Raw genomic sequence first — 24525 nt, forward strand, 5'->3', positions numbered from 1 at the left:
GGAACCTGAGCGCCACTCCCTGCCAGGCAAGGGCAGGGTAGGAGGTTGAATGCAGCTTGATGCAGCAAGACTCCAAGGTTCCGTCTGGGAGTCAGAAGCTGGTTCTAGTCCTCCTCGCTGGGTGATCTTGAGCAAGTCACTCCCTCTGGATGGATTCAACCTCCCCCCGCACCTCTGGAAGTAGTTATCTTGCTAAGCCCATTTCCGTGACCTCTTCTCTGGGTTATGCCATCAGTTTCCCACCAGGAGCTGGATGGATCTGGCCCTTGACAAACACTTCCTCATTAAATCCTGCCAGCTGCCAACTTGGGGTCCCATCCTACGACACAGGGTCACACGTACCAGTACGTTCCTGCCTTTCTCCCCAGAGGCCCAGCAAGTCAGGGGAGGCGAAACTCAAACTAGAATCCAGGTATCCGGCCTTCCTGGCCAAAGATCGTGGGGAAGAGAAGAATTTGGGAGTTGCGGCATTTTCATAGTAGGTGCCTGGCCAGGAAGTCAGGTACCAGGTTTCTATAGCATCAGTGAGCACCCAGCCCCGGCACATCCCATGGGCCCGTTACGGGGTTGTGCCCCTGCCAGTTTAGGGGTGAAAAGGCTTCAGTGGTCACTAACCTCTGCTTTGCCCTCCCAACTCAGCTACTTCCTTACATGTATCTCACATCTAAACCAAAGTTCAGAGATAAGGCAAGGTTACCTCCTGAGCCCCAGCACTACTAAATCTCATTGCTGTGATTTTTTTTTCATTGCTGTGATTTTTAAAGAACTCCAAAGAAATACCCATAGCAGCCTCTGATCAAATTCCACACTATGACCAGAAGGTGGCAGTACACCACCATCCCAAGTCCCCAGTTCCCCAGGGATCCAGTCCCCACACCCTCCCGCCCGTTCCTAGACCTGTGGCTGCTAGGACAGCCCAAAGATCATTCTGCTTCAAGTACACATATCAGTCAGGTAATCCAAACACTTAAAAATAAACCCCCCAAATTGCAATCATGGAACAAATTCCTTTCAAATACCAAGATGTTATCTTTGCCTTAGATTTCCGGTAAATATTTGCAATGGGATAAGCCACCATCCTTAATTAGAACAAGACGCTTTCAAAGGGAGATCCATGGAGCAGAACCAGAAGAAGGTCTGGGTTTGAATTTATTCTGAAATGTGTTAGCCTAAGGAGAAGCTGGGGGCGGTGGTGAAAAGGTACTGGTTACCCCAGTGTTGGCGCCCAACCAGAACCCTGGGGCAGCCAAGGCCCACCCTGTGACCCCCAGCACAGCCGACAGCCATCTGTCAGTGCTGCCCAGGAGGATCTGGAGTCCTTCTGCCCACTCCCAGGGTTTCAAGTGGCTTCCAAGATGATACCACGATTTATCAGCACAAATTCAGCTATTACACCATTGAGCACAGTTCTTTAAATGCCAAAAAAGTCATCAAAACTCCCAGATCTTGCCTGGATAATTATTCCAGTATTTAAATTGGAGAAAGCTCACGTAGGAAGGCAAGTCACTTCTTAACCCCTAAGGGCGCCCCCGGTGAGAAACAAGGTCCATTGTACACTAACACGATTGTGGGAGATACCAAGCCACGAGAGTACGCGTTTGCCACCTTCATCAGAAACATAGGAAGACGCTGGTCAGTCTGGCTGACAGCTGTGATGCTGAAATGTGGCCAGACCCAAGCAGGCAATCGCAGAGCAGCTGGAGCTCTCTGTTCTCAGCTGTGGCATCTGAGTGAGGACTTAGACATTCCTACGTTATCATGGTACGTTTTCATTCTCTGCTTTATCTAGAACAACGTTCTGAGAAGGCTGAGACGGTGAAGTGAACGACTCAGAGCGTGTTCAATGCTCAGCCCTCCCAGGCACACAGGCACCTGGTTTCCTTGTTTTGAAGTACCGAAGCTCCCAGGCTCCCAGAGGATGGGGCCTGACTGCTGACCTCTCTGAGGGGCAGAAGTGGGGAGGGAGTGGCTTCAGGGCAGAGAACAGCAGCTGTGACCACAGTGGGCACAGACAGATCAGCGTGGCTCCTGCTGTCTCAGGGGCAAGGACTCTGAGATGGCTTTAGGGCCACTGTGAGGAAAGGAAGGGACTCCTCTTGGAATCCTACCAGCCTTGGTCTCTTCAAACTCTGTGAAGACCCGAGTGGGAAGTGGGGACTCTGGTCAGAAGGGAAGAGAGCCTGGGGGTCTCTGGGCTTGGGGAGTAAGCGGAGAGCCAAGTCAAGACTTGAGGGCATTTCTCTTCCTGCTGAGGCCAAAAGTGGTCTGAGTCAAAGGGGCATCGAGCCCCAGACCAACAGGCCCATCCAGCAACACAAGACCCGACCAAGAGAGTCTCAACGCTCACCTCCAGCTACGAATCAGGAATCACCACCCAAGGAGGCCTTCACACAGGGAGACGGTTGGGTCAGGCCCCCCACCCCGGACGCCTGGAATATCCAGGAGCCCCTTCAAACGTCCCAGGCAAGAAGGGTGTGGGGAGCCAGGAAGCAGGAGTACGGATAAGCGCCCTAAGACCCACTGTGCCTGGAGTCACGTGTACTAGTGTCCTCCTCTCCAGTTCCTCTCAGACGACAAGACGACAGGACGGCGGCCTGAGAACACCTGTGCTGCAGACGAGGCAGGGCCCCTGACGGGACTCAGACTGGTCCCCACCGCCCCGCCTCGGGTTGCAGGCTCCCCAGACCACCCTGGATGGGGTTCGCGCTGCAGCCTCATGTGGGGGTGATGAGAACCACCCCCCCACACACACTCACGCACACGCGCGCGCGCGCGACCCAGGGTACAGATCCCCCCTCCCCCTGGGGCCTGCCAGGCAGGCTGCCGCCTCCTACCAGGAGAGGGGCTGGGCCGAGCCCACACATCAGACGCCATGCAGTGTGTTATCCTTTAATGAAGATCTGGGTCAGTGGGGCCGCCACTCTCCCCCGGGCGCCTGCAGCAGTGGCCCTCACCACGGGCTGCCTCTGAGGCAGGGTGGCCCGGACGCAGCCAGCCCCGCGGAGGGGTCAGTTTGCAGCGGCCTAGCAAAGGCATTCCTCTCTCGGACCTAGGAACGTGACAGCAGCAACAAGGCCAGAGGCAGCTAAACTGAGGTCAGGGATGATAGAGGAGGGCAGGACAGGAAGTGGGGCTCTCCTCCTCCCCCTCTGCATCCCAGTGGGATAAAGGCCAGTGTACAAGAACAGTACAGTCTCTCCAGGGGCTGGAGGCCCCACCAGCCACTCTCTGGAAGCCCTTAGTCCCTGACTCCCCACAGACTGACGTCACACACAAAACAGCCCACAGGGTCGCTGGGCTCAGGGAGCAGGCTGGGCCCCACCCGATCAGCCTCAAGGCCCCAGGCCTGCGAGGCAGGTCCAGCAGGGCGGAGGCCAGAGCCCCCAGGGGGACTGGGAGCCACCTTCCACTAACTCGGCTTGTCAGGCACTACAGGCATCTAAGAAGGTAGTTTCTCCCTCACGGCTCCAGGGCCGCCTGGGCAGGGCTGAGGCAAACGACAGGCCAGGGCTGGCCAGGTCCCTATAGGTCCGTGACCTTGTTCTCCACAGCAGCTGCGATCTGCTGGAGACGGTAGCCCAGCTGCATCTTCTGAGCCGTGCCGTCCTCCTCCAGGGCAGTGATGATCTGCAACCAAGACCAGCCAGTCAGAGGTGCCCGCCACCACCTTCCCCCACACTCGTCCACGGGCTGCCTCAGATGCTGTGGCGTGGCTGGGGGCGGGGGCGCGGGAACACAGCGAGCCCCCTCACCTCCTCAGGGCTGGGCTGGTGAGGTCAGCATAGGGTTTTAAGGATTCCAGAGGTGAGAATGAGGTACCTTACTCAGTACTTAGCACTCACAGTAACAAGCATCTGCCTCCACGGGTAAGATCGTGCTGAGTGGAGGCCACCTGCACCCACCATGCTGACGTTTTTGCCACGAACCCCCCAGAAGCCCTGTTCCAGCCATCGTGGCTCCCTTTGTCCACCAGGCAAGAAGCATTTCCTAACTTCCTATTACCAGGCACTGGGCAAGGAGCAGGGACCCCGCAACGGTGGGCCCCATGCGATCCTACCCTCGGGGAGCTCCCCAACCCCACACCCCCAACTACAAAAGCACAAGCAGGGGCTGCCACGGGGGGCACGGCAGGGTCTGGGAGGGGCCTCCAGATGCCTCACACCCCCACCCCCTGCCTCCCTCAGGCAGGGGCTCGCGCTGCTGGAGCAAAGCCGCTGTGCTCGCATTCACATCTGTGCATCCCTCGTTTGTGGCATGACTGTCTCACTCCAAGCCTCGGCCACAAGGCAGGCTCCTCATCTCTAACAGCAACAGCCACGCCGCGGATGCCACACAAACACCGGGGTGTGCGATTCTGGCAGGCACCTAGCTGGCTGACTCGTGGGTGCTCTGATCTCGAGGCCTGCTCCAGGAAGGGCCCAGACAGCCCCCTCCCTGGCTCTACTGTGCCCGTTCCCGCCCCCGGCAGGACCCTCCCCGCTGGCAGTGCGGGCAGCCCACAGGTGGCCGTGCTCGGCATGCTGCCACCGCAGACTCAGGAGGGATGCGAGTCAGGGCAGGGTGGGGATATGGGTGGCAGCTGTGTGTCCCTCCCAGCATGTGCCCCCCTCCACCTCCAGGCCACGGCAGATCCCCGGCAGCCCCTCCCCAAGGCCTGGGATCCCTGCTGCGGCCGAGGAGCCCAGACGGAGAGGGCACGGCCAGGTGAGCACAGCCAGCACCAGTGTGCACCCCTGCTCCATGTCCGGGGACCATGAGTCCCGCCCCTCTCTCCATCAGGCCCCGGGGCTCTGTGCAGGTCTGCCCACCTGGTCGTAGTACTTGTTGATGTACTTGTAGAGCTCGTGGAGGGCCACTCGTGCCCCAAGGTCCCCAGAGTAGTTCTAGGGAGGAGACAAGAGATGGGAGATGAGGGGTGTCACCAGCCCCAGGACTCCCTAGGAAGCGGGGGACGAGGCAGCAGAAGGGACAGGTGTTGCACAGAAAGCCCCATCAGCACATCAGGGCTCCCAGGTCTGCAGTGTGAATAGGGCCTGGCTCTCTCCCCTTGAGGTGTCAGCTGGGAGCCTGGGGTCCCCGACGGTGGCAGGGCCCCGCGGGACAGGTGCTGCTCCCAGACTGTGACCCAGTGTCGGTCTGCTCTGATCTCCCTCCTATCTCCTGTGAGGTCACATCCGGCCCCTCTATGGGGCCATCTGGGAGTCTGCACCTCCTCGTCAGGGCCACGGGGCTGCGATCACCCGAGCTGTAAAGGTCCTGGGGGGTCAGGTGAGCACACAAAGCCCCCCCATGCAGCACTGCCACCAGGCTGTTGTTACCGGGCATGGTTTATGGGCACATCTGCACCCCTGAGGGCAGCAGAGCAGTACGGAGGCAAGAGCAGGCCAGCATGGGCCGTCCTGGGACTGAACCCCGGCCACCTCACTGCCTGGGACCCACCGTCCCCTGACCCCAGCATGGCTGCAGGCCCCCCAGCACCTGGCTGAGTCAGGTTCAGTGACAAGCCTCTGCTGCTCTGTAGTGAGGTGTTGGGAGCCCTGGTCTTTATAGTGGCCATTGGAACATTCTGCATTTCTGATGATGGGATGGGTCCCACCCCAACCAGCTCACAGGATTGCTGAGGTCCCCAGAGCTTCCTGGCAAAAGAGCAGGATCCTCACGGTGGGAGACCTGTGCCCGACCCAAGACGCAAAGGGAGGGCCATACCCGAGACAGCTCAGCCAGGATGGAGTTCATCTCTTGATCACTGGCAGGGACGGTCTGCCTGATGTCTGCGTAGTACCTGTCAGGGACCATGGGTATGGTGGCTGCTGAGATAATGAGCCATGCTCACCCCACCAGGGTCCACCCCTGGGCTGCAGCCACAAACCTCCATCCGTCTGTCCACCCATCCCCTTTCCAGACCCACTATCTCACCCTCCTACCTTTCTACCATCCGTTTGTAACGGGGAATATCTCGAGCGTATAGAAGTTTGTTGATGGGGGAGTCCTGGGCACCAGCAGGAAAGAAAGAGGAAAGCCCCCTTAGGGTGACTGACTGTCCTGGTTTTCCCCCATTTCAAATATCCCCAGAACTCCTCAGTCCCAGGCACCTGGGACAGTTGGTGCCCCCGGGCCATTTCCTTCTGCAAGGACCTCCTCCGCTCCTCCCCCACACCGATGTCCAGCCTCTGCTCCTGTCATCCCAAGCTTCTCCCCGAATCATTCCACGGTCATTTCTCAGCTCCATCTGCCTCCACCTGCACCCAGCAGGAAGGAGACATGCAGGCCGGGAGGGTGCAGCGACGTGTGGGGCCCTGGTGCTGCTTCTCCTGGTGCTGCTCATTCCCCAGGTAACCATCTTCAAGATCAGGAAACTAACCCCACTATTTAGTAAATGGCCCACTCCACCCCACCCCGAGTGGCCGAGCTGGCACCTGAAGCAGGTCTCTCCAGTCAGAACCCACAATTTTGACACACCCAGATCTATCCCCCACCTCCGAAGTGGGTTCCAGTCCCAGCTCTGCCCCCCAGCCGTGGGCTCCGGGCAGCACACTTCTGTTCTCGGCACCCGCTGCCTCACCCCGAAGCTGCGGGGAGGGTGAGGCAAGATGGCGCCCCTGTGTGGGCGGTGGTGCGAGTCCCTGGGCCTGAGCCAGCACGCGTGCCTTCTCAGCCGCTGTCCGTGGGGGGACGCTTGGCATTCCCGGTTTGGGCTATTGCTGAGCTACCGGGCAAGCATTTGCACTTTTGCAGGCAAGGGGAGGCCGTGTGAAGGTCAGGCAAGAACCCGCCACCACGCAGCACCACCCACTGAGGCCCCAGGTCCTGGTGGCCCCCGTGGTTCTCTGTTCACTGTAGACGGAGTGACGGGAACACACGGAACAAAAACGGGTCCCACAAGACAGCACTACAGAATAGAACTGAACTTTCTGTTTCTCCACAGAGGCCTAGAAATTGATCTCTCCAGAGGTAACAGGCTCCCTTCCCGGGCCTGAGGAGCCACCCGCCCTGCCTGCTGGGGACCTGAGCAGCTGCAGCCATGTGCCCTTATCTGTCCTGCGACTCTGCTGGCTCTTACTGCGGTGACAATACCCCGCCACTGCAGGCTACCACACGGCCCTGGCCCCGCCCATCTGCCTCTCAGCTCCTCTCACCAGCACCTTGCTCCACACCGGGCACTCGCTGCCCCAGACTCTCCCATCTGCACTGCACTGGCAGCCAAACACCTCCTCTGCCCCATGTAGAAGTGGGAGTCACTCCGGATCCCTGGGCCTCTGGCTACGGTGAGCCCCGACTGGGAGAAGGGGAGCCCGAGGTGACATGGGGGCCACCAGGCGGACAGGTGGCTTCTACGGTCCCACAACAGCTCCAGGCTGCCTGCTGGATTTGGTTCTGGAAGGGTCATCTCTGAAGATGAGGCCCTGCCACCTCCTGGGGACAAAGTCCAGCCTGGGGCTACAGTCACCAGCCTCCCCCAGCCCTCCCCCTTGACCTTGTCAGCCAAGCCCGGAATCTGGGCGCACACAGCACTGCCCAGCCCCGGCTCCTGCTTCCCCGGCCTGCCGGTGTGCTCTCCGCATCCGGCGGGACCTACTCACCCGACCCAGCTTGTGGTCGGCAAGCGTGCAGGCATCCATGAATGTCTGCGCGATGACCAAGAGCACGGCATCCATGTTATCAGACGTCTGCACATCGAACACAAACTGTGGGTTTTTTATGATGTTGATCCAGAATCTCAGGGGCAGGCTGCGGGTGGGGCAGGCATGGCCGGTGAGCGCTCGGGGGAAGCAGGAGAGGAGACCCCGGTACACCTGGCCCACCTGGCTCCAGCCACCACCACCCCCCCACCACCTGTTGGTCTTCCAGATGTGGACAGTGTCCTGGTCGGAGATGCCGTGCTGCTGGGCCTGCTCATCCAGCAGGTCGAAGAAGTACTTGATAGCAAGTGGCACAGGGCGGCTGGTGCTGAGAATCACCTGGAAGAGGTCGTCCACAAACTTCTGCAGGGTGCCCTGTGGGGGAGGGGAAGCACAAGAGGAGGGGGCCTCAGCCCCAGCCTGGCCTCGGACGCCCCGTGGCACCATGCTCATGCAAGCCCCACACCACTCCAAATCTCCTAAGCAGCCGTCCTCCCCTGCAGCCCAGACCTGTGGCCTGGCCTGGCCCTGACCCCAGCCTCCCTCCCGCCCTTCCTGCCCCACCTTCATGGACAGCAGGCGAGTCAGGTAGATCTCAGGGATGGCCTTGGCGCGCTCACGCTCCCCGCCCCGTAGGCTGCCCCTCCGAGGCCTGGGGGGCTCTGGTTCCTCACTCGGCTTCACCAGGTGCCAGGGCCGGATGCCCCCCTCATCCACATCCTCCAGCATTGGGGTCCCTGTGCCAAGACCCCACAGCTCTTCACCCCTCATCAGGTACCACCTTCCCTGGGCCCCCAGGGTCCTGCCAACTTCCAGGAGCAGAGGCACAGGTTGAGGGCTTCTCTCCGTGGAAGGGAAGTAGACACACGCCCACCCTAAGGTCCAGAGGACTTTGCCTGTTATTGGGGACTGGGCAAAGCGAGGGCAGAGAACAGTGACCGGGTGAGGGCTGAAAGGGGGTGGGCAGTACTCACGCTCTCCAGGGACATAATCCTGGTTTTCCCGGAGAACGTGCTTAGTGAGGCAGGGGACCAGGGCCACGGTCGCTCCATCTGGGACCTGCGGATCACAGCCGGTGACCCCTCCACCAGCCCCACCCCCCGCCCCTCCTCCTGCTCTTACCCCTCCCACCTTGTAATGCTGCAGGGTGTTCAGGCGCCTCCACAGACCCTGGACCTCCGAAGTCACATCCTCGTCGGAAAGAATGAGATGCCCGGCCACCCCGGACCGCCACTCTGCGAGAGCAAGGTGGGTTGAGAGCTCCCAGGACACCCTTCCTGCAGGTGGGGCCTACCTCCTCCTCCACAGGGGCACAGACCCACCATCAGGGGGCAGCCTCCCCCACGCTCTGCAAAGACTAGGGTGGTGGGCCCTCGCCATGTGAGAGACTGTCCTGGCAGAGGGACTCTGCAGTCCACTTCTGCCCCACGCCCACTGAGCAATACGCCGCCCCTGCAGGGCTAAGTCAGGGCCAGCCCAGCCTTCACTCTGGCTCGGGCCCCCAGGCTACCCTTCTCCTCCACCCTCACCGACATCCAGGGTGCGGGGGTCTGGCCGCTGGGCCAGAGGTACTCCTTTATAAAGCTGGTCCAACATCTTCTCTTTGGCCTGGGAGATGGTGTCACAGTCCAGGACTTTCACAGGCACCCCCTGGGCCTCTCCCGCGCCAGGCCCCACAGCCAACAGTGCATTCAGGGTCTACGGAGGCACACACGGCAGCAGTCATGGCTCGTGCTGCACCTCTGCTGACCAAAACGCAGGGACAGGGACAACCATGAGGAAGCCACTGCCTCCGACCTCCAGGCACCGAAGAGTCTTTAATTCTTGTCTCTTCGCTGTCCCCAACTCCCCCCCGCCCGCCCCCAGCCCCAGAGGGATAGAGGCTCCCTCTGCCATGACCCCAGCACCTAACACAGTGCACTAGGTAAGTGAATGGCAGTAAAAAACAAGGGTACACAAGGCCCTCTTAACTCAGGACCCCAGGTTCCTGGCATGACTGTCAGGCTGGGGCACCCGAGAGAAGCCGGCGTGAGAAGCGGCAAGTCCCTGCCAGCCTCAGAGAGAGCAGGTCTGGTGGAGCCTGAATGAGACTTTCCCAAAGACGCCCCGTGTGGGTCACTGAGGAAAGGCCTGCCCTAAGGAGAAAGCCACCCACAGGACGAGATGGCCGGGTCTGACAGAGCTGGCCTGGGTTTCGTGGTCACTGGTCCTTCAGGCCCTCCGCCTCAAGGACTGGCCCTGAAGCTACTGTCCTGCTAAGCCAGTCTAAAGCCTTTCCCCAGCAGCCAGCCAGAAGTCAGGCCCACTGTAAACCAGACACAGATGTTCACCACGACCACCCACACTCATCCTCACCAGGGTCTGACCCCACTATGCGCAAACACGTTCACACGCTCTGTCCCTCGCCACTCTTACCCTCCTCTCCCCTCTCCCTCCCCACCCACTCACCAGGGGACGGTATTCCACATCCTCTCTGAGAAGACGGTTATCATTGAGGGTGTATTTGGCTTTGCCAGTCACGCTGTCCACTGGTCCCTTGTCTACTTGATGCTTAATTCCCCGGAAAAGCATGTACAGAGGCTCCCCTACTGAGTCCTAGGGGAGTGACAGGCCGTGAGGACCCCGGGTCAGATGATGGGCATGAAACGGAGCTGTATGGAGCATGGCCCACGCTGGGGAGGGGGACGGGCCGCAGAGTGCCTAAGGTGACTGAGACTTGCTGGGCAGGAGTGTCCAAGCTGTCTGGGGGCCAGAAGCTGTGTGGTTGACAGCCCTGCCCCCCCCCGGGGGGGGGTAGCCCCTCCCACCCTGCCTCCCCCAACTCTGCCCCTGCCTCTGCCTCTCTCACCCTGACAAAAGTGTACAGGCAGATGGACATCCAGTTGGTGAGCAGCTTCTCCACCACGGTCTCCGTCCTGGGAGGACAGGAAAGGACAGGGGCAGGACCGAGAGGCGTCTGAGCCACAGACTCCTCTACCCCAGGCGGCCTCCCTGAGCCCCTGCCTCCAGCCCTGACAGCCCCCCCAGCCCCCACGGCCTCCGACAGCCACACAGACCTGCGCAGCATCAGCTTGGGGTTCTTGGCCACATACTGGGCCACCAGGTCACTGAGCAGCGTGCGGAGGATGTCAGTGAAGTACTCGAGCTTCCCATGCAGCGCCACGGTGAGCAGAGATGCCACGTAGGCCCGGTCCCGAGCCGAGAAGGTGCGCTGGCTCTCCAGGGTGTGGATGAACTGGTGCCGGGAGACAGGATGGGGAGGGAGCGGACGATTCAGAACCGGAGGGACAGAGAAGGCAGGGCCAGGGCCCGAGGGGCGGGGCCAGGAGCCTCCCTCCCCTTCCCCCAGTGGTGGAGAGGCCTGAGGCCTGGGGCCTGGGGCGGGGCAGGGCGCTTGGCACCTTGGTGAGGAAGAGCTTGCTGTTGAGCAGGTTGGAGAGCTGCCCCAGTCCCTGTTCCACAGTGGGGCGCCTGCTCTCAGGGACACCCAGGTCCCTGTGCAAGGGTGATTCCTGGTGCCCGGGGAAGAAGACCCTCTCGGCATACACCTTATAGTCGAGGAAGGGGATGCCACTGCCCAGTAGGTCACTGGTGAGATCGGTCATCTCGGTCATGAGGTCTGTGGAGCGGAGGAGGCCGGGTTGGGGCTTGGGACCCATGCCATGGGAGGAGGCTTGGCAGAGCCCTGGAGCATCCTCCAGGCCTCTGCTCCTCAGCCTCACCTGTGAACTCTTTCTTGCAGCGGTCCCGCACACTGCTCTCCAGATTCTCCAGCTGGATCTGGACCTTCTTGTAGTCCCTCAGGGCCTGCTTGCTCTTCCTCCTGTTCAGCACCAAGGTCAGGAAGGGGGAGGCCGGACCAGAACAGAGCTCTTTCTGGTGCCTCGGGTCCAGGCCTATCTACCCCAGCCTCACCCTGGCCCAGGCTGGCACCGTCTAACACGGCCATGCCTGGCCAAGCCAAGGCGTCGCCCAGAATAATTTAGCCTGTCCCGTCCTGCGCAAGCCCACCTCCAGTCTAGCCCAGTGGTTTAGTCCAGGGATCAACAAACTACAACCAGGCCAAATCTGGCCCACAGCCTATTTCTGTCAATAAAGATTTGTTGGCACATGGCCACACTCATGAGTTTGCCTCTTGTCTATGGCTGCTTCTGCACAGTAAAAGCAGAGCAGAACCATGGCAACTGAGGCCACCTGGCCCATGAAAGCCTAAAACTAGTACTCTCGGGCACCTTCCAGGAACGTTTGTTGACCCCTGGCCTCATTTGCCCTTCCTCTAGAGCCACACCCCCATTGCTGGCCTAGCCCAGCCACGGCCAGCTGCACCCACCTGTATATGAAGACAATGATGATGACGCCCAGAGCCAGAAGAGAGGTGCCCACCCCCAAGCCCACCTGGGCTGCCATGGGAAAAGCCACGGGGCTCTCGCCATCATATTGCACGTGGCCCAGGGAGAAGCGCAGGTTCCCCATCTGCACCTACATGGGAAGCCCCCAGTGAGCAAGGTTTCAGCACACGCCCAGGGCCCGGCCCAGCCCAGGCCCACCTACTGACCGTGAACTCGGGCAAAGCATCAGGTGTCTCTCGGAGGGCGTGGTGCCAGGGCAGGGGCTGCTCCATGGGGGGCTCACAGTATAGGTGGTGGCGGGTCAGCGTCTTCACCACACAGGGGCCATCCCCTATCATGGCCACCACCTCCTCCTTGGACATCGCAAGGTCCAGATTCTCCCCCTGGAACACGAGGTCACATAGATTACTCAGAACTCTTCCCTAAGGGGAGGAGCCGGTGGTCACTCAGATCCCATCCCCCCAAAGGGGGGAAGGACCGTCCTGACACACACACCCCCCCCCCCCCCCCGCGCAGCACTGATGATGCCTCAGCACTCTTCCCCTGTGGGGGAGGCGGCTGTCCATGGTTATCTCCCAAGTTGCCCCCGACCCTCTTCTGCCCTTCCTGTTCTTCACACTTTCCAGAGCTAAAAATCTGGACAATAGAAAGTCCCCCCCTCAATCCTGACACCCAGTTACTCACAAAGCCAGAGCCCCTACCTGTCTGTGGGCCCACCAGGTGCACAACGGTGGGCTGGCCACTTACAGCCTTCCGGGATGCCCACCTACTGCACATGTCCGAACCCATGCCAAGGGCCTGTCCACATTGAGCCAGGCTGCCAAACGGGCATCAGCCCAGGCGCCTACTGTGTACCATGCCCCCAGCTATTGTGTGTGCCAGACCATTTGCATACTGTCATTCAGACTCCTGCCGCAGAATGTGTTGGGACCCAGGCGGCAGGACCCAAGCCTCCGCCCGACGCGGCAGGCTGGGCAGCCCCCACCAACCCCTCAGCCCCTCGCCACATGAAGGGTGAAGAGCCAGATCTGTCCTCTGGCTCTTGCTCTGCTGCCATGCTGCACCCCGCCCCCGCCCCAGTCTCCCTCAGCAGCAATGTCCAGCAAAGCGAAGGGTCGCACGGACCCACATGGGAGCGGACACAGTACCTCCACAGAGAGCACGCTCCCAGGCTTATGCCGGAACGGCATGGTAGGGTCCTCGGGGTTGAGGGGCTGCAGGGTGGGGTCGGCCTCATAGGAGAAGGGTGTGGGGTTCAGCGTTGCGAAGTCAAAGACCAGGTTGTCGAGGATAAATTCCACCCGGACCCAGGGGTCCTCGGGCAGGCCTGGGAGGGCAGGCGTGTGGCACGTGATGAGCTGAGAGGAGTTCACGTGGCATGGCTCCTCAAACTGGGGCAGAGGGAGGAAAGACAGGGAGGACCCATTGAGGGCCACGCAGGAAGGGGGTCCGGCAAGGACAGGGAGAGAGCCTCTTTGGTACCCGCCACCCATAGCTGTGCAAAGGAGGGGGAGTGGGGGTGACGCGGGGGACAGCTAGCCCCAAGGGTCTCCTCGTAGGGACGCCCGTGGGTCTCCTACATGATGGCCGCCACAGGAAGCACCAGGGGAGCATGCCGTCTCCGGGATCACGCGGCGCCTCCGCCCAAGCCCCTGGCTAGGCAGCAGGGCTCTTGGGGCCACAGTCACTCGGATTCTTGGTGTCTGTACCACATCCAAATTCTGGCCACGGACCCATATCTTACGTCCTCCGCTGCAAGACAGACCATGAACCGTGGATGGCTTTTGAGAACCTGCCTAGCCCAGCCCAAGCCACATGGTCCTTCTCCCTGCCATTGGCACGGGAATCACAATGCCCACAGGAAGCCCTGCAACCCCTCCACGTCCTAGAGCTGCAAAACAACCCCCCCGCCGCCAGCACATGCCATGCAGCAACCGGCCCAGCACCTGAGGAAGCTCTTCGTGGGGCCGGCAGAGGTGACATTGGGGTCTGATGTGTACTCGAACCGGCTATGTTGAAGCCTCCGTTCAGTGGCCCCAAACCACACAGCCACAGGAAGCGCGGCAGGCATAGGGTGGGGGCTGGTCTCACACTGCAGCCGCTCGGCCTGCTGCTCCAGCAGCCTACGGAAGGGAGGGACTAGTGGAAGGTGGGCCAGGACACAGGACCCACTCGGGCCTCCACTCGCTTCCCTCAGAGCCCACTGAGAGCTCCACAGGTGACCCTGGAGGCCGCCTTCCCACAAAAGCCCCAGTTTCGGGAAGATCTGGCCACTTTCTGCTGGAGCAGACCTGGCCCTCTCCCCCACTGCTGGTCTCCCCAGCATCCCGCCCCTCTGTCTTCTCCACCGAACACATGGATTTTGGGAGAATGAGGAAGCAGCCCTCACAGGTGACAAGGCTGGTCTCCAACAACAACTCGGAGGTCCTCCAGCCGCCCAGTCAGGAGCTTGGAGCCATGCAGGGTCAGATGGGTGCCCCCGGCTCTGGGGCCCCGGGTCGGGAAGATGGAATACACCTTCGGGTCCTGTGGGAACAGGGGTAGGGAGAGATAGGCAGGCATGAGGCCACCCACAGGGAAGCCAGGGGAGCCTGAGGCAGACAGAAGGCCCTAGGGTGGGAAGCCCCAGGAGGGCAAAACCAGATGGGCTAGGGGGGAGCCACCTCACCTGGTAGGCGAAGTCATGCTCTGAGATGCCACGTCCTCTTCCTGGCACCTCCACCGTCACCGTGCCAGCCACCTCCCCCCCGCTGGCCTCAGTGACGCACACGAAGCTGTGGGCACAGGGCAGGCTGGGGTGCTGGGCCACACCAAGGGCCCCCTCAAACGGACTCAGCTGCCCCCTCCTTGCCCCCACTCAGTCAGGTGTTGTTCCCGCTCCTGAATTTGACAGAGATGCTCTTGCTTTGGAGGGAATGCCTTACGGCACTCCAGGGGGCTCTGGCCCCTGCGAATTCATAGTCACAGTTTCAGTTACTCAAATCCAACTCTGAGGCCCCCCTCATGAAGGGGAATCGCCCTCTCTCTGTGGCACAGAGAGCCCCGGAGGGCTGCTGTGGGATGAGGGGTTGCGCTAACGCTTGGCCTAACCACCACCACGCATGCCACGCCACTCGCAAAGCAGTGGCAACTTGATTTCCTCGTGAAAAAAAAGTCCTGGAAGCCTCTAGTCAGGTCAGGGGACAGACAGAAAGGGAAAGTGAGCAATCTCAGAAAATGCTGGTTCTTGGCCAGAAAACAGAAGCTCAGGGCAAATCAATTTCCCCAACATGAAGCTGGCAGCGGCGCGATTCCGTGACATGGTCACACTCAGTGCCAGCACGTTGGAAAACAGAGCAAGTGATGTGTGAAGTACCCAGGAGAGACTTCAACCGGCGAATGTTTGAATGTCTTTATAAATCACTTAGCAAGTTACCTTAGTCTCATGGCTCTAGAATCATTAACAGTCTTCGGTCATAACACACTGAAGGGGGAAACCACGTGCTCCAACAAAGTCTGGTTCACTTTTTTTTTTTTTTTTAGGATTTTATTTAGTTACTTGACAGTGAGCGAGCAAGAGAGAGAGCACAAGCTGGGGGAGAGGCAGCAGGAGAGGAGAAGCAGGCTCCTCGATGAGCAGGAAGCCTGATGCGGGGCTCAATCCCAGGACCCCGAGATCAGGACCTGAGCCAAAGGCAGACACTTAACCAACTGAAGCACTCAGGTGCCCCCAATGTCTAGTTTAAAATACTTAATACGAGGGGGTGCCAGCGTGGTTCAGTCAACTAGAGTGTTTGACTCTTGATCTCAACTCCGGTAATGATCTCAGGGTCATGAGATTGAGCCCTGCGTCAGGCACCTCATTAAGCATGAAACCTGCTTAAGATTGTCTCTCCCTCTGTCCCTCTCCCCCACCTTGACCCCACTGCCACTCACTCTCTAAAAATAAATAAATAAAGGAGGTGCCTGGGTGGCGCAGTGGTTAAGCCTCTGCCTTCAGCCTAGGTCATGATCTCAGGGTCCTGGGATCGAGCCCCATATCGGGCTCTCTGCTCAGTAGGAAGCCTACTTCTCCCTCTCCCACTCTCCCTGCTTGTGTTCCCTCTCTCACTGTGTCTCTCTCTGTCAAATAATAAAAGTCTTTTAAAAACTAACTAAATAAATAAATATTAAAATAAATAAATAGGGATGCCCGAGCAACTCAGTGGGTGAAGCCTCTGCCTTTGGCTCAGGACATGATCCCAGTGTCCTGGGATCAAGCCCCACAACAGGCTCCTTGTTCAGTGGGGACCCTGCTTCTCCCTCTGCCTGCCTCTCCCCCTGCTTGTGCTCAAGCATGCACATGCTCTCTTTCTCTGACAAATAAATAAATTCTTTAAAAAAATATTTTAAACATTAAAAAAAAATAAAATCTTCAAAAATAAATAAATAAAATACAGATTACCAAAATAAATAATTAAGTTAAAAAAGATACAAATTACGGGGTCCCAGCATGCGCCTACTCAGTCCGAATCTCTGAGGGTGGGCACGAAGGACCCATTCCATGGTGGCTTTGGGTGCTCGCTTCGGCAGCACATATACCATGGTGGCTTTGGACAGGCTCTCCGGGTAACCCAGATATTCAGCTGGGTTTGGGATTTGCTGATCGTGGATATCGCCTTGGGACTGTCTTGCGTGGGCACCTTTGCATGGGACCCTACAACTGCCAGCCAGGCTACCATGGGCCAGAACTGCTATCAGCTGCAGGCCTGAGAAGGCAGCTGGGGACCCAGGGACCGGACTCGGCAGGTGGGCCACAAGTCTGTCATCCTGAGGTGCCCTCCTGCAGCAGTGCCTGGGGCAGAAGGGCAGCTGGTGGACAGCCAGCCCCTGAACATAGTCATCTGGGATCTGAGAACCTTGCTATCACAACTACGTCCCTGGTCACCAGAAAGTCAGGTGAGAACACCTGGACGGGGCCATCTATTGGCTCTAGGTAGAGACGGGCCTAGGCCCAGCAGTGACTCCCCGGCAGCCCAGGCCAGGAACGTGCACACTTGTGCACGAAGTGGAGGTGAACGCTCCGGGGCCTCAGACAGCAACCCTTGCTCTGAGGCCCTGCGACCAGAAGCAGGGAAAGGGGGAGAGGGAAGGACAGATGAGGAGTGGGTGGGCGGCCAAGTGCAGGAAAGCCCACTGGGGAGCCCGTGAGGTGTGCCGAACTCCCGTTGGTCCGGCTAACTCACCTACTAGAGACCTCGTACTCCAGAACGTCCACGGCACAGGGCACCCCGGCCACCCTGACTGTGTCCTGTACGTCCTGCACGTGTTGGCCCAGGTTAGAGCCCCTGATGGTGACACGGGTGCCTCCGTCCACAGGCCCGGTCAGTGGCTCCACCTGTTCCAAGACACGGACTTAGAACACTTCCACCTGCCAGTCACCCCTGGGCAGCCCGGGGATGCAGACTGAGCCTCCCTCCTTCAGGCCCCCTGCACCCTGCCCTCCCTCTAAAGGCAGCGGAGAGGAAGGGACACGGCAGCATTGCCACACACCGAGTGGATGAGGGGGGCGGGGCACTGAGTGGCCACAGCTTCGGTCTCGCCACACGCCTCCTGGGCCACGCAGCGTGGACGCTCCCCCTTACACCACACACAGCCGTACTGGGGCCTGGCAGTTTGGCAGCGGCTGCAGTCCCCATGTCCCACAGAGCAGTCGTACAGCACCACTGGAGAGAGCAGAAACAAACGTGAGAGGCGGGCGTAAAGGAGTCCCGCGGCCCCAGAGGCCCCCACTAGCTCACCATGCAGCCCGTCGGCACTGTCCACACGCAGACGGCCAGCCCGACGCAGAAACAGCCCCACGCGGAGCTCTGGCTGCAGAGCCTCATAGCTGAGCTGCAGAAATGGGAGTGGGGTCAGAGCCTGGGGCCGGGGGAGGCATCAGGCCTGGAGGGGGCGTGGTCACAGAAAGGACCAAAAGGACTAGTTATGGGAGCACCAGGTCAGAGGTCAGAGCTGGGGTACAGGGACCCCAAGGCACACAGGGTCAGAGGCCAGAGCCAGGGTATGCAGACTCCCAGGATGAATGTGGCGTGGCCAGCTGAGGCCAGTGGCCGGCCCGTGGCCAGCGCATCCTCGCCCACCCCAGCACTTGTGACCCGCACCTGGTGCCACCGGCAGGTCACACGACACTGGGTGTCTGGAGGGGGCTCACACTCCACCCGGGCCTCGACCACCACTTCGCGGCCCTCCAGCTCCATCACACACTCATTGTCTCCCGGGCTGTCCTGGGGGCAGATGACACAGTTGGTGGGGCAGCTGGAGGAACTGGGCCCAGTGAGCCCTGCCAGGGCCCCTCGCAGAGCCCCCGGGTTGGGACTGAGGGCCAAGACCTCCTCCTGTATTCCAGGGCTTGCGTACAGATAACCAACAGCCAAGGAGGCCACACATCCACCTTCCACAGGACACGCTCACCTGTAAGAGGCCCAGGTTCCTGCCCAGCAGCCGGACTTCTCGTTCCACGTGCACTGGCATTAGTATGGAACCCTGAACACTGTCTATGCAAGGGCAGGCACTTGGCCCCCGGTTCACCTCCTCCTGCAGACACCAAGAGCAAGGCAGTCTATGGCGCCCACCCGGTCAACTTGGAGGCTCCCCGTGCAGAACCCAGGGCCCAAGGCCAATGTGGAGCTGCAGAACCCACCCTGCCCCTCGATCCCTCCTGATGCAGGATCACAAGGCAGGTAAGGGGCTGAGTCTGCCCTCTGTCCCCTCCCCTGAGGCCTCCTTCCTGGGCTGGGCCTCACCAGCTCCCAGAGCCCGGGGGTGTCGTATTGGTAGTCGAGGCTGGACAGGAGGATGAGGGGGGCGGGAGGGCCCTCGTGCTCAGCCGAGTCTCCATCACCTGAGAGGAGGGTGGAAGTGGAGAAGGCGGGCGTGTCACCCCCCGTCCACTCGTCCGCCTCAGGCAGCTCGCCGCCTTCTCTCGTGAGCCAGTCCGGGGCAGGTTTCACGGAGCCAGCGGCCCCTGGGAAAGTGGTGGTGGGAGCAGTGCCGGGGGGCTGGTCCAGGAGTGCCGCAGAGGGGTCGGCCTCGGGGCCGGGGTCTGCAGGGGCGGGGGGCAGTGCTGCTGCATCTGAGGGCGATGGGTGGGAGGCCGAGAGGTCCTCGGGTGTGGCCGTGGGTCCGGAGTCAGTGGGGGCGGGGACAGCGGTTCCAGGTCTGTTGGGGGGGTCGGGAGGGGGAGGTTCCTCATGGAGAGGTGACTCTGTGGAGGCGGAGGCGGGTACCGGACCAGGACCCGCCCCTGGCCCCCAGGGGCTGAGCAGGGAGGGCCTGTCCCCAGGTGGGACAGCCGAGGCTGTGGCTGTGGAGGGGATCCTAGGCTCCACGGGAAGGGTGTCGGGAACAGAGGTGACTGGGGCCTGAGGGGTTCTGGGTGGGAAAGGGGTGGGTGCATCTCCTGCTGGAGGGGCTGGGGAGAGAAGCGGGCTCTGAAGGGGGAGGCAGAGAAAGACAGGAGGGGCCACTCAGCAGGCAGGCGCAGGAGCAGGTGGCAGGCAGGCAAAGGGTGTGTTAAGAGGAAAGGAGACCAAGGGAAAGAGAAACAAAAACAGCCCGTTAATTCTCCAAAGGAGAGAGGGGAGGGGAGGGCAGGCTCCAGGGGCATCTGTGCTGAGGTGGGGTCCGAGGCCCAGACCTCCCCTGCCGCTCAGCCACAAAGGTTCTCTCCTGAAACTCCAGGGAGTCCGCCACACACAGCAGCTCAGGGGGGTGGGGGGAGGCTCGTGACAAAGCCTCACATCGGGGGGGCAGGCACACAGACCCCGGGCCGTCAGAGACACCCGTGCAACCCCGTGGGGGCCAGCTGGGGGTCCTGCTCACCTGCTGGCTGACCACCATCGGCCCGGCGTCACAGGAGGCCTTGTGCGTGCACAGCTGCTGCCAGACACACCAGTTACACCCCCAGCGGCTGCTCACACAGGCCTGGCACCTGCACAGAGTGCAGCCATTGGGCAGGAGTCACTGTGGGGGAGCCCGGGGGCCAGGGGTCAGCGGCGGGGGAGGGGACTCACGGCGCAGATGGGCGGAGCTCAGTGACGGCTGCACAGTCATACACAGAGAGCAAAGCTTTGGCAATCACCACAGCACCAAACCTGAGCTCCACGCTCATGGACACGTGGTCTGCAAAGCAGGAAGAGAGGGCCCAGGCTGAGTGGGGTTCACACCCCTTAGCAGAGGGGAGCGCCCCGGGTCTGCAACATGGTCCACAGGGCACAAAATGGGCAGTTGAGGGGACTCAGAGAAAGGTGCTACTTCAGGGTTCCCTGCCCGGATTCACACCTCACCCCAACTGCACCCCTTGGAGCAAGACAGGAAGAGGGTGGGGCTCCCAAGCCCCAGAGCTGGCCCCTTCTCTCACCCACCGGCTCCTCTCGGCAGCGCTGGGGCCTCACTAGGGTCTGGGGAAGGGCACATCACACCGGCACTGGTCAGCAGGGCGGGACTCTGGTGATCCCCAAACTGGCAGGAATAGGACTCTCCTGGCCACAGAGGCGGCAGGTCAGGCACTGACAGGAAAACCTGCCAAGAGAGGCCAGGACAGGCTGTTGGAGCCACTGGGCAGCAGGCCAGGGCCCGTTTCCGGGGCAGCCGAGGTGAGCAGGCTCAGGGGCTAGTGGCCCCTGACAGCTGGCGGGCCCCGAGCCTTCATAAACACCCTCCAGCCTGGGTTAGAAACAGAGAAAGCAAGGCCCCAAGAGAAATGACTGGTGGAAGGCCACGTGGTATTTGGAGCACCTGACACTAAAACGTGGGGTACTGACCCATCACCAGAGCCCTCCCCATGAGGGACGCGTCCGCCCAGCTCCTTCACCTCTCTCCGCTCCTCTCGGCTGATGTTGGCAGGACTCATGGCTGCCACGTGCAGACAGCCTAGCTTGGGCTGGAAGCTCCAGAGCCACCGCTCTGGGCCCTGTCCCCGTGAGCACTCAGAGTGGCGACTGCACCTGCATGAAAATAATGGGGAACCACCTTCAGGGGGCAGGGACACCCCCAGCACTGGGGACCTGAGCAGGATCCTCAGGTGGGCTGTGACACGAGGCTATGTCTGCCCTGGCAGGGCACTGATGCCCAGAATGGATGATGGAGGAAGGAAAGGAGGGCGTCCAGGGAGCAGGGGTTGCAAGTCAAGGATCAATGACTACCAGGAGTACTAGACAGGGCAATTATGCAGGTGAGGGCAGGAGGCTGGGGCTGGGGAATAGGTCAAGGGTCAGGAGTCAGGGGAGCACTGACCTGCCAAGGAGCACACACCACCCACAGTATGGGTCCCTGTGAGCAAGACAAGATGCACAGTCCAGGTGCTGACCACAGGAGGCCACAGGAACCTTGAGAAGCTATGACGGTAATCCAAACACCAGTGACTCATGGGTCCCTGGCACAGCCCCAACGCCCCTCCCAGCAGCCAGGCCCTAGCTCCCGCCTGGCACTCACTGTGCTCTGGGTCATGACATACAGATGCTCAAAGGCCCCATCAAAGGTGAGGTCTCTGCTCACAGCAGACCCCTGCTGTATGTTCTGTGTGGAGTACGGGTGGCCATCACTCCCCGGGCCCAAGTAGACCTGAGATCAGAGACAAGTTCTGGGACCCAGGTCCGTGGTCACAGACCCAAGGCCCTCTCCTCTCCCTACAGGGAAGCAATTTAGAAGCAGAGTTGTCTCCTAGGCAGTACAGGTCCTGCCACCCAGCCCTTGAGGAGGGGGTGGGGGGAGGTTGCAGGTAAATGACACCCAGCCCTGGGAAAAGAAGCCTAAATCATCTCTCCCAGCCTTCAGGCCAGGGGTGTGTCACAGACCCCTCATCCTGGCCCCAGGGGTCACAGGTGTAGCTCTGCCCAGGCTGGTCACCAGCAGCCTGTTCCCTCCAGACCCTGGGACAGGGCCCATTACCTCCTGCGCACTCACCCTGTGCAGTTGCCCTTGACTGTCACCCAGGAAAGCAATGGTGTGTCCATCCTCCACAGTAACTGCCACAGCTGTCAGCTGAACCCCTGGCCATTCCAGAATGGGCGTGGCTTCCAGGGGGACACGGCTGGCCATGGGGCTGGGTGTGTGATCCGAGCCACAAGGATAAGCATCCAGGGTGTCCTACAGGCAACAAGCCCAATAAGACCCTCCCTGGACATCCCAATCACACGGCCCAGCCAGCTCTTCCCAAATGATTCTCTCTTCTCTGCAGGGCCTCCTGGGACAGCCTTATTCCCTCACCCTTCTCTTTGGGAGCCCCTAGAAACCTCACCCTCACCCCAGTCTCTCTGCCTGGACTTGCCCCGGTTTATGCGCTCAGTCTTCCCCTGGACCACTTGTCCAAAGCCTCCCAAAGCTTGAATCCTCCTGTCCAAGTCTGCTCCCCTGGGCCCCTGCCACCTGTCCCTCATTCAGTCCTCCTGGGTGTGGCTTCTTCCCCGTGTTATCCATCCAGAAGCTAGAGCCAAACGAGTCTCAATTTCCCCTGCCTCCCTTGCTCAAAAACTTAAAACAGGGCCCAGCTCCCTACAATCGAGATCCCTGGCCCACACCCTAGAACCCTCAGTCCATCCACACAAATACGCCCTCTGCAGTGTCCAGGCCAAGCCCGGTTCCGAACAGTTGGCTCTCTGACCTCTGCGCACCACGATTTCGGCAAGCTGTCTTTCCATCGCCCAGGCACAGAGGAAGCACGTTACCTCTGTTGACCTCATCAGCCCCCGCACCACCGCTAGCTTCGCTTCAGACTCCTCGGGCCACCTGTCTAGCTGTGACTGCCAGACAGGGGGGAGCTGGGGCTCACCACCGGCAGCTGCGCGCAGTCTGAATTGACATCGTACTCGATGTAGGCCACCTCCACGCCGTTCTCGGCGCGGCCCTCCCTGGTGTAGCAGGCATCTCGCGTGCGGTTGGCAAGGCGGTCCACCTCGTCCAGAGGGAAGGCACAGAGAGCAGAGGCTCCAGATGCTCCGGCAGCGGCCGACGGAGGCCGGCCCACGGTCGGGGGAGCGGCCGAGGAGAAGGCTGCAAAGAGTACCTCCCCCTGGGCCACCTCTAGGGATGTGGCCACAGCCGCAGCCTGGAGCAGCCCGTAGCGGCCCCCCTGGCAGGCCAGAGGCAGCTCCACGTAGGAGTAGTAGTGCTGGTCCCGGAGGCACACTCGGGACACATAGGCACGGAAGGCTCTAGACTGAGCCTGTAGGTCTCGCCGCAGGAACAGGAAGTAGGCACTGGCCCCACGTGCAAAGGCGCTCACGAAGTGGTGGCTGTACTCGGAGAGGCGGCCCACGGCCAACTTGGCCGTCTCCTCATAGGAGAAGGCAGTTTGGGGGTCCAGAGGCCACAGGGTCCGGGTTGTGATGGGAGGGATGCCACCCCCCACACCCCTGCTGGTGTATCCCCGCCCCACAAAGAGAAGGGGCTCCCCAGCCAAGCCTTGGGCCACCAGTCCCACCGTGCTGACCGCAGGGTCATTGGCGGCCACATACTGGGTGTCCCCAGGGCGCTCGGGTCGCAGCAATAGCTGCTCGAGCTGCCCCAGGCGCCGCAGCTCACAGACCCCCTGGTGCACGCTCCCGCACACCACCAGGGCCCCTGGGCTCACCAGGAGCAGCTGGTTCAAGTTGTTGGTGGCCTGGGCCTGGGGGCACTCATCAGGCATCACAGGTGGCAGGCAGTCCCTGCTATCTAGCACAGGGCCAGTGGACACGGCAGCCTCCAGCTGCAGCCCAGGGCTCAGCTGGAACAGGAAGTTGGTGGCCCCTAGGTAGAGAGTGCCTGAAGTGGGATCCTGTGCCAGATGCTGCAGGTGTGTGCCGTTGGGAGCAAAAGCAGCCGGTGGAGAGGGCTGGAGGGCGAGGACCCACCCGGCCCAGAGCGCCTGGAGAAGAGCTGGGCCGAGGGCGGGCATGGTCACCTGGCAAGGAGAGAGTTGGAGAGCTGATGGGCCACCGGTGGGACAGGGCTATCACATTGCCAAGAGGATCCTCTTAACTCAGGGAGTGAGCAAAGGAGGCCTAGGCTTAGATGGCACTATGGTCCAGGATGGCCCCAGGACCGCACACTAGCAAAGGGTCAGGTGATCTTTCCTGGAAATTTCAACACTGCCCATTTTCTGCAAGCACATTTGTCCCAGGAGGACCTCCATCCCACCCCACCACCCCTTCACCCTGTACCACCCTGTCATCACAGAGTCCCAGGGGAAGAGCCAGAGGGCCAGAGATGGGGGAAACATCCCATCCCCAGGGACCAGGGCCTGGAAGAGGCAGAAGCACAGGTGAGGGGAAGGAGGGGCTCAGGGCCCCTAGGAGGGAGAGGACCACTCTGCACAGAGGTCAGCGGCCTGAGGGGAAAGAGGGAGGGCAAGTTCTCTTGGGCCATCTGCACATTAGAGCAGAGCAAGAATTAGATGGTGGGCCTTTTAGGTCAGGAATCCAGAAGGAATCCACAAAACCAATGGTGAAATGACAGAGGTTGAGCCTGCGAGGGCTGGGGCCTGAAAGACTGGACACCACCTCGGAGAGCCCTAAGAAGAAGCGGGACTCATTCTTCTCCCAGGTGCCTAGGTGTGA

At 60.7% G+C, this 24525-nt stretch overlaps 1 protein-coding gene across 8 annotated transcripts in view; it reads right to left on the reverse strand.

Annotated features, from left to right (window-relative positions):
- Positions 1 to 1014: 1014 nt before the first annotated feature.
- PLXNB1 (plexin B1) overlaps positions 1015 to 24525 on the reverse strand; it is a 29322-nt gene continuing 5811 nt past the window's right edge. For 7 of the 8 annotated variants that reach the window (XM_045990433.1, XM_045990427.1, XM_045990430.1 and 4 more), the window contains 36 exons: positions 22758 to 23870; positions 21893 to 22075; positions 21422 to 21550; positions 21224 to 21324; positions 20802 to 20934; positions 20353 to 20509; positions 20002 to 20110; positions 19811 to 19919; positions 18733 to 19419; positions 18401 to 18523; positions 18091 to 18213; positions 17728 to 17821; positions 17480 to 17652; positions 17173 to 17324; positions 14637 to 14742; positions 14358 to 14494; positions 13915 to 14091; positions 13549 to 13720; positions 13117 to 13359; positions 12175 to 12351; positions 11950 to 12098; positions 11342 to 11442; positions 11021 to 11238; positions 10676 to 10854; positions 10468 to 10534; positions 10068 to 10214; positions 9149 to 9317; positions 8751 to 8854; positions 8594 to 8678; positions 8184 to 8356; positions 7834 to 7994; positions 7581 to 7728; positions 5925 to 5989; positions 5707 to 5782; positions 4809 to 4883; positions 1015 to 3627 (listed from right to left, as the gene is read on the reverse strand). In XM_045990433.1, coding sequence (XP_045846389.1) covers positions 3523 to 3627; positions 4809 to 4883; positions 5707 to 5782; positions 5925 to 5989; positions 7581 to 7728; positions 7834 to 7994; positions 8184 to 8356; positions 8594 to 8678; positions 8751 to 8854; positions 9149 to 9317; positions 10068 to 10214; positions 10468 to 10534; positions 10676 to 10854; positions 11021 to 11238; positions 11342 to 11442; positions 11950 to 12098; positions 12175 to 12351; positions 13117 to 13359; positions 13549 to 13720; positions 13915 to 14091; positions 14358 to 14494; positions 14637 to 14742; positions 17173 to 17324; positions 17480 to 17652; positions 17728 to 17821; positions 18091 to 18213; positions 18401 to 18523; positions 18733 to 19419; positions 19811 to 19919; positions 20002 to 20110; positions 20353 to 20509; positions 20802 to 20934; positions 21224 to 21324; positions 21422 to 21550; positions 21893 to 22075; positions 22758 to 23864 — 6414 coding nt within the window. In that variant the 5' untranslated portion in view covers positions 23865 to 23870 and the 3' untranslated portion in view covers positions 1015 to 3522. The remainder of the gene's footprint in view (positions 3628 to 4808; positions 4884 to 5706; positions 5783 to 5924; positions 5990 to 7580; positions 7729 to 7833; positions 7995 to 8183; positions 8357 to 8593; positions 8679 to 8750; positions 8855 to 9148; positions 9318 to 10067; positions 10215 to 10467; positions 10535 to 10675; positions 10855 to 11020; positions 11239 to 11341; positions 11443 to 11949; positions 12099 to 12174; positions 12352 to 13116; positions 13360 to 13548; positions 13721 to 13914; positions 14092 to 14357; positions 14495 to 14636; positions 14743 to 17172; positions 17325 to 17479; positions 17653 to 17727; positions 17822 to 18090; positions 18214 to 18400; positions 18524 to 18732; positions 19420 to 19810; positions 19920 to 20001; positions 20111 to 20352; positions 20510 to 20801; positions 20935 to 21223; positions 21325 to 21421; positions 21551 to 21892; positions 22076 to 22757; positions 23871 to 24525) is intronic. The other variant, XM_045990426.1, reaches the window with a different exon arrangement.

Source organism: Meles meles, chromosome 20, assembly GCF_922984935.1.
Source record: "Meles meles chromosome 20, mMelMel3.1 paternal haplotype, whole genome shotgun sequence".
Taxonomy (NCBI): domain Eukaryota; kingdom Metazoa; phylum Chordata; class Mammalia; order Carnivora; family Mustelidae; genus Meles; species Meles meles.